This window comes from Manihot esculenta, chromosome 14 (genome assembly GCF_001659605.2).
Source record: "Manihot esculenta cultivar AM560-2 chromosome 14, M.esculenta_v8, whole genome shotgun sequence".
Taxonomy (NCBI): Eukaryota; Viridiplantae; Streptophyta; class Magnoliopsida; order Malpighiales; family Euphorbiaceae; genus Manihot; species Manihot esculenta.
The window spans coordinates 23435296-23444626 of NC_035174.2; the positions used below are offsets into that span (position 1 = coordinate 23435296).

General features: G+C 29.4%; 1 protein-coding gene across 1 annotated transcript; it reads right to left on the reverse strand.

Annotated features, from left to right (window-relative positions):
• Nucleotides 1-441: 441 nt before the first annotated feature.
• On the reverse strand, nt 442-1143 carry LOC110630959 (putative oligosaccharyltransferase complex subunit CG9662). The gene has a single exon (XM_021778622.2). The coding sequence runs from the start codon at nt 1049-1051 to the stop codon at nt 554-556; it is 498 nt and encodes a 165-aa protein (XP_021634314.1). The 5' UTR covers nt 1052-1143; the 3' UTR covers nt 442-553.
• Nucleotides 1144-9331: the final 8188 nt, after the last annotated feature.

Sequence of the window (9331 nt, forward strand, 5' to 3'; positions counted from 1 at the left end):
TTAGTAACAATCTTAATTATTCTTTTATAGCTACATCAAAATAAGCAAAAAAAAAAAAAAAGAAAAAAAGAGGCGAAGTTACTATACATGACATTATTCACATCATAGGACAAACTTCTAACAAAACCAGCCCATTAAGAAGTATTGCAATCATTTTGTAGCTTGCAAAGCTCTGAAATAGCTGTACAATGATTTGTTTAGAACAAGTCCCACATCACTTGTATCCAGCAAATGGAAATTAAACGAAAAAGATTCACAATTTAATCACTATGAGTGCAGAGATGAATAAGCTAACGATTAGTAACTGAAATTACTGAACTTACCATTAGCTCAGCAGTAGAAGAGATGAGATTTGACAAAAACTATCGGAGAGATTTAGACAATGATAAGATGTATGACTTCCTAACTTAGCGCGAATAGCTATTCAATAAAACCACCATATAGAGATCAAGAACAAGAATCATGAAGATAAATGTCAGAGATCCATAATCCCAGCGACATAAATAGAAATGCAAACCAAAAGTCATACAAAACCCAGTCACATTAATCCAATTCATCTAAGATATGCAGGAATCTTAATGCGAATAAAGAGCATACTCATTACATAGGCGATGATCAGCGACGAAATACCAGCAGAGGCATATGAAACCTTTACGCTCTTAGCACGATTCTTGTCTAGCGCAAGATCCATAAGCACAATTCCAATTCCACCAAGCACAAACATAAACCCCGAGGACAGACCCTCAATAATGTACTGCCCGTTGACGCGACCAGGTAGGAAGACAACGGGGCGGATGGAGCCAGTTCCCGGATCCTGAGTAGACCCTATGCCCGGCGGCTCCACAATTACGTCGTAGACAATGCCGGAGACGACCATGAAGTATGTGAGAAGGACTAGGGCAAAGACGGTCATCGGTGAGGGGAGAGTAAGGGTGGGCAGCTTCAGACGGAGGCGGGGAGGGCGGAGGACGGAGAAAGGGACGATTTTAAGGATGTGGAAAATTGGATCCATTGTGATAGGAGTTTGGTCCGTTAGGGTTTGGGAAGCCATTTTCTTTCTGAATCTCTCGATCGGAATCTGAAGTTTGGCTGACGAAAGGGGAATCTGAAGTTTGGCTGATCGGAATATATATATATATGATAATTACGAAAAAAACTAGTAAGAATGGTGCTGTATTTCTAGGCCATTAACAAATTGAGATTTTTTCTTTGTTATAGTTAAAATATCATTAGTAAATTATTTTTTAATATTTAATAAATTTTATATTTTAATTTATATATTTTAAAATTTAATTTATTAATTTTTATTTAATAAATAAAATAATTTTTTAATTTAAATTTTATATTTTATTAAAACTAATTTGAATATTTTTATGGATTTGTTTTTAAATATTGTAATTATTAATAAATTTTTATATTTATAAATTAATTTTTTTTGTTTATTATATTTTAATATTTTATATGTTGAAAATGATAAAATAAAAATTAAATAAAAAATTTAATATTTTTATTCTAATTAAATAAAAAATTATTGGAAAGGAAAAAGTTAAATGAGAAATAACTTTTTAGCCTTAAATTTAAATGTATATTGTGCGAAGATTATTTATTTAATTTTTATTTTATATGTTGAAAATGATAAAATAAAAATTAAATAAAAAATTTAATATTTTTATTATAATTAAATAAAAAATTATTGGAAAGGAAAAAGATTAAAATATTAAATATAATAAACGTGTAAAATTAATTTGTAAAAAATATAAGTATTTATTTGTAAATAATTATGATGTTTAAGGACTAATTTGTAAGAATATAGAGATTAATTATAATTAAAAGGACTTTTTTATTATAAAATAAAATATTATAATTAAATTTAATAAATATATGAACCAAATTATATATTTTATAAAATTTTAAAGATTAAAATATAATTTATCTTAATTAAAAATAATTTTTAATTAACTTTTAAATGCAAACATCAGCCACTCAATATTCGGTTCAAACCGAAAAAATTGATTAAATCGAATCGATTTGAAAATTCAGTTCGATTTTTTTTTATTTAGGTTCGGTTCGATTTTTAATTTTAGAAATTTTGGTTATTTCGGTTCGGTTCGGTTCGATTTTGATAAAAAGATTGAAAAAATCGAACCGAACCGATTAGTAATAATAATATATTTTTTCAATAATATAGAGAAATTAAATTATATTAAAATTAAAATATTTTAATTAAATTTTAAAATATTAAAAATAAAGTGTAAAAAATAAAAAATTTATTAAAAATCAAAACCGATCAAACCGAACCGAACCGAATCGGTTCGGTTCGATTTAGTTTCTGACCAAAATATGTTCGGTTCGGTTTTGAACCGAACCGACCGAATGCTCACCCCTACTCACATGCTTAACTTGGTGGTAGATACATTTAATTAAATTTGAGAGATTTCATATGCTACTCCCCCAATCCCTATTTCAAAAAAGATTCCATCATCAGCTGTTTTTAATGGCGTTAGAGAAAAAAATACTATGTTAATGAAATCATAGAACTCTTTTTATCATAACTTAAATTAGAGAATCTTACTTGAAAAGATATCAAATCACAAGATAATTTTTTGTAATTATCGTTGTGAGTAAACCATAATTTTTTTTTAAGTTACAAACAAATCCTCACCTATTAATATGTTGGTAAAAAAAATTATTAATGTAAATAAAGAGGGAGTATGTCTCTCTAATTTTTCCTTGAGAGAGATTTTTTTACTGAACTTATGACTTTTTCTTGCTTAGCTTTTCCCTAACTCTTGTTTTTGGATTTCCCTCTAACCTCTCAAGCTAATATAAATTGGTAGATTTTGTAGTTTATAGTCATAGATTGATAGCTTGTTTATAAAGGAATTGTCTTTAGGACCTGTAGTGGCTCCTAAAGATATTGAGGTCACTCGGAGGCTATGGCTAGTGACTCTTAACACCAATAGAGTGATGGAGCTCTAGCTATCACCCTCCTATGACTTTGGTTTATCGATTTTTCTCTTTCTTGGCTACAATCTCATTTATCTTCAACTGAAACCCTCAAATCTTGAAAATAGGCTACTTGAAATTGAAGTCTAATTCACGTCCTTACTTTTAGAAGGGTGTTTTTTTTTTAATAGTTTTTAAAGCTTGATAGTTTTCTTCACCTTGTTAGGACTCTATTGAAGCAGATCTGCAGGCTACCCTCATATGGTCGGTTTGATATGGTCATTGGCGAAAGGAAAAGAGGTTCGACTAATCCTAGCCATCAAAGAAAAACTTGAGTCACCTTCTACCACATATTTTAATGCTAAAAAACAAGTTAATAATATAAACTAAAAGATCAAAATACAAAAAGAAAAAAAAATATAAACAAATAACAAAAATTATAAAAACACAAAGATTCAACCTACCGAAAATTCCTACTTGATTATCAATAATTATAGCATTAGAAATCAAAATCCAATGGAAAGTAGCAAACATACTCAGAAAATTGTAAACTTTTATAAAAATTTCTTACATATCTTACATGCATAGAATACAAGGGAGAAAAAAGAAAAATACCAAAAAGACTTATATTTTTTAAGTTATTATAATCGCAATAGGACTAGTACAGTATAAGTTATAATCAGCTTAGTAATTTTATTTATAATATAACACTATATTAGAGGCAGAAACATGAGAAATTCAAATATAAAAGTTATGGTGTACTTCTCAATAATGATCCACCTATATGTGTAGATGGTCCAAGACCATTTATGCACCACAACGATTCCTTGAGTTTCGCTTTGCTGTTGAATGGCCTTGGGATCACTCCATTGTTGTTATTATCGTTTCCATCCTTCCTCACTCATATATGCGGGCCTCTTTCTCGTATTTTTTAAATCCATCATGGTGTCTTTATACCGCTCTGCTGCATTTTTCCATGTAGCCTTTATTGCTGCCTCAGTGGTGGAATCCCAAAAATACTTTTTCTACACATTATGATTTAATTAAACTATTATCAATTTAAATTAAAAGCATATTTATAATACATGAAAATATCGTAAAAAATACTTACATTGAATTCTTCCCAATAAAAATCTTTTGTTCCTTATAAGACACCTTTCCCGTTGACACCCTCAATATCAAAGCATTCCTTAAAGCTATTTGAAATCACCCGAGAGCATTTGGATCCACCTGATAACCTGAACATGTGCAAGAAATATATATTATTACTCTATGTTATATATGCATTTAGTACTCATTAATGAATTAATAAAATAAAATTATTTAACTTACCGATTTCCATCAAGAAGTTCAAGTCGATCTCGCTCTAAAGACTCAATCGAAGAGATGGGACGTGAACCATGTGAGCTAGCAGGGGTAATTTCTTGCTTGTTCACTTTAGCATTTGAATGCATCAAAGGATGTGACTGTGGCATCAAATGCTCATCTCCTTCAGATGCAGAAGGTGTTCTCGTATTTAAGTTATGAAAACAGTATATCTACTTCTAACCATATATGTAATCAACATGTTAAAAATACTAATTTCACAATTAAGTTGTTACAAATGTTATGAAAAATCCGGCAAAGTCTCCTTTGAAATAGAGATGTTTTGAGAAATTAAACAAAACAACCTGCAATCACAACGATATCATCCTAGCTTTCACATTTGTTACGCATATATCATGTCATAGACTCATTATTCATAAAGTTAAATGGCATGAAAATAACCATTAATAATATTAATATCATAGAGTTAAAAGAGAATTGTTAATAAGGAAAACAAATATGAAATAATACATCAATTTGACAATTAAATTTCAAATTCTTATAATGTCAAAATATATAATAAACATGTAAAACTTGACACAATTAAGAAAAATGTATGCAAATAATTTATTATCTACTACAAAGTGCTTATTCACTATCACTATCATTGTCATACTCTAAAAATTCATCTTCATCTTCAGTTGCGCTATCTCTTGAAGAATTTAGATATGCTACATCATTTTTTTATTCTTTACTAATAACTGCAAGCTTTGAGGATTCACCATTTGGATCATCTAAGGGTCAAATTTGTTCATATTGTATATTTGTATTGCCATGAAGAACTTCTCCTTCTTCTTCTTAGAATGCTTGATTTGGCATTTGGGTTATTTTGGTTGTATGAGACATAATGATTACAGACATAGGCTTCACTTTTCACACCACAACCAGTCAAACTTGTCTGGTTTCAAGCTAGGATACAAGATGTAAATCACTTGCTCAACATCGGAAGCAAGTATGAATGGTTCACATGTATTTAGTCTTCATTTATGATTGATGTCCACTAAGTTATAGTGTTTGTGAATCTTAACACCAATATTCAGAGTTAAATCCAACCATTCACACCTGAAAAGAACAACTCTCTTTATTGGCAATACAAGATATTCTGGTTGAACTACCTCTATCAAAATACCATAGTAACCATTGAAATTATTACCATAAGTTGAATCCTTAATGCAAACTCCACTATTTATCGTAGACTGATTAGCACAATGACTACTTGTGTGAAATCTATAACCATTTACAAAGTATATGGAATATGATTTCACACTTCTTAGTGTTCCTTCTGCTAAATCCTTAATGAAATTATTGTCAATATTTGAACTTGTTGCCTCATAACAATAAAATTTTACCATTGTTATTATATATTATATAGATTTACTATAAATTGAAACGGTTTATATATACTTACATATGATTGTACTAATATGCAAACCCTATTTCTAGTGCTTCATTAACTTCTACATCACTAATATTTTACAAATAAACTATACACATAATTAAATTATAATTGTTAGAGGGAAAGTAAATGCACAACTAGATAAAGTTATTTATACAAAAGTTTGAGTATAAACTTACTTAACAAATGTGTCAATTTCAGAATAATTTAATATGATATATGTTTGTGTAGCATTATATTCATCATCAGACAACACTCTCTTTTTTGCTCTACCACATGATCGACCATAATACTTAAAAAATAATAAATTATCTTGCATTTCATCATCATCTCCACCATCACTATTATAGGGAACATGTCGATCTCGTGTTCTTACATAAGGTTCAAAATAGTGTGTACAGAAATTGGATGCTTCTTTAACTAGGTATGCATTACATATTGAACCTTTCACCTTTGCTTTAATCTTTACATTTTGCTTTAGGTGTCGCAAAAATCTAAAGATGACAAATATAACAAAAGTCTATTACAAAGATATATAATTGTTCGAACATAATTTCAACATATTTTTCATACTATTCTAAGCATTGAATTGAGTATTTTTTTGACTAAATTTGTGTTTTTAGCTATATTTCATAGAAAAGCAAAAAGAGAAGAAGATTTGATGAAAAATGGCTTAAAAGCAGTAAAACTGACTTGATCAAACAATTTGGGCAAACCTTCCAAATGATCATATTGCTTAGAAGCTAGAGATTGTCTAGACCTGCAGGTTAAGTTAAACATTTTTCAGACAATGGATTTGCCCAAGTGATTTGCCCAAATCGTCTCAAAAGCCAGAGATTGCCTAAACTTGCAGGCTAAGTTAACCATTTTTTCAGATAGTGGATTTGTCCAAGCGATTTGTCCAAATCAATTGGACAAATCAACAGATTGCACAAAATTGAATAGTAGCGGGAAAAATCCAGATTTGAAAATAAAAAGACCTAGTCTTCTCATTAAAAGCTATGGGGCCCACACAAATTCTCCTCCATCAATGCAGCATCAAGTCTTCCTCAAATTAAAGAATTCTATTCTTGAGAAAATATATTAAAGGAAGGATTCCTAATTTAAATCAAAGAAAAAAATTCCTATTCCAAAAGGGGTTTTGCTAGGGTTAAGCACCTATATAAACCAAGCGTTGAGGACAGCCGCAGATAATCTGATCTCTCCCGCACCGAATATGCTTTTTCACTTCTCCTCTCTTTTTTATTTTCTTTGAAAGCCATGAGTGGCTAAACTCTTTATTTCTAGTTGAAGTTAGGGTAAAATTTTAGTTTCTATATGAATTGGGAGATCTAAACTTAATTGTTCATATTTTATTCTTCAATAATTATGCAAATTCTATTTTTTCATATTATTATTGCTTTGTTATTTAGGCCCATGCTTCTTAATTTCAAAGTAATATATTGTTATTTTGAATGCTTAAAGTCTATAATTGTTTAGATTATTCAAACACAAGTAACAATTAGTGTAACAACTAAAAAGTTGCATAATTTAACTCAAACTCACCACGCAGCTGGTCATTAGAATTAGATCTATCTAATGCTTAAAGCAGTTGATAAATAAAATCTCAAAGATATTCTTTGACAATTTGTTGGCTAGGAGTTAATTAGCTAACATTTTCTAATTAGTTTAAAATCTAAGGAGAGATTGGTTATGTAGAGCATCTTCCATAACTATAACTAATTTATTAAAACGAATAAAAGTATTTTTGTATCGATGATCAATTCTCACACTGAAATGGATCCTACACTTCAACTAGAACTTTTTTATATTGATTTATTTCTCTTTTAATTATCACTTCCTCTAATTGCTTTAATCTTTATTTTAACCCATCATCAAAACTCTTATTTTATTTTCATTGTTTATTTTTCCTAGTCATTGTTTAGAAATTCTTAGTGTCCATTTCCTGTGGATTTGATCCTATTATCACTATACGCAATTCATATTTATTATTATTTAGTAAGTTATTTTTGATGGCTTTAACACCCATCAATGATGCATTTGACAAGCTAGAGAAAAATATAAACTGAATAAGTCATTTATCATCTCTTAAAAGGGTACATCCATTGGTATTGTACTGGAACAACGATTTTTGCTTCATACAACAAATGTATGGGAAGATGATCCATTGAGTCAAAGAAGGCAGAAGGAAATATGTGCTCTAATTTGCAAATAATAATTGAAATTTCTCCAGCTAGACATTCTATGTCTTGAACCTTAATATTTGTAGAAATTGTTTAAAAAACAAGCTAAACTTAGTCAGTGCTTACAAAACTTTATTTGGAAGGAGTTCACAAATTGCTATGGGTAATAATCTTTGCATACACACATGATAATCATGGAACTTCGTGCCAAAAAGTTTATATTTCTATAAATCAACACACATTCCCATGTTAGATACATACTCATCAGGAAACTTAAGACTTTTCACCCATTTACATAAAATGTGTTTCTGTTGTTTATCTAGCGCATAACAAGCCTTGGAATATTTATCTATTTGTAAAATTTTCTCCAGTTCCTTTCTACATCATAAATGTGCCATATCTTTTCTTGCTTTAGCATTATCCTTCATTTTCCCTTCTATATTCATTACTGTGTTGAAAATATTTTCAAATAGATTTTTCTCAATCTGCATAACATCTAAGTTATATCGAATGAGATTGGAAGACCAATATGATAAATCCCAAAATATGCTTTGTTTCCACCACCCAGTATTTCTAGTAATAGGAACATTAATTGCTTCACCATCAATATCTAGTACTCTCCTCAACCCTAAATCATCTATCTGTAATAACTTGTCTTCCCTATTAAGGATAGGAGATGCTTCTGATGTGCATACTTTTCCCTTAAGAAAATTTGTCCTGTTATGTCTAAATGTATGGTTCTCAAGGAGGAATTTTCAGTGATTTTCAAACTATGTAACTTTTCCACCATGATCTGAATAATCCATAGAATAGAGACATGCTAATTTTCTTGTAGTGCTCTATCCATATAACATTGAGCATGTAGGAAAATCACTAATTGCCCACATTAGAGCAACTCTTATTTGAAAATTTTGCTTCTTAGACATATCATATGTTTGCACTCCTACTGTCCACAATTGATTTACTTCTAAAATTAGTGGTTATAAATAGATATCTAACCATTGCTTTGGATTTTCCTACTATCCACAATTGATTTAATTCTAAAATTAGTGGTTATAAATAGATATCTAACCATTGCTTTGGATTTTGAGGTCCCGGTATTATCACCGTCAAGAACATAAAAGGCTCCTTCATACATGTAGATAATATTCTTAAGACCATAGAAATTATTCATTGGGATAAACTTTCAATGGACAATGACTCAATTCACTTAATAGTGAAATCTCTAATCAAAGTCAAAAACCAAATATTGGTTGAGCCAAAAAGTCCATTAATAGTGATTAATGACAATGAGATTAATTAATTAAATTAGTATAAATTAACTTAATTAATTATAATTAAGTGATTAACAGATCAAAATGATGGTGATTAATTAAATTAACTAAATTAAAATAATTTTTACTTATGCATGTGATACATGAAAAATATTCATTCGAGCCAA

Excerpts from the sequence above, each read along its gene's own strand:
- LOC110630959 (XM_021778622.2), bottom strand. The coding sequence starts at position 1,051 with ATGGCTTCCCAAACCCTAACGGACCAAACTCCTATCACAATGGATCCA.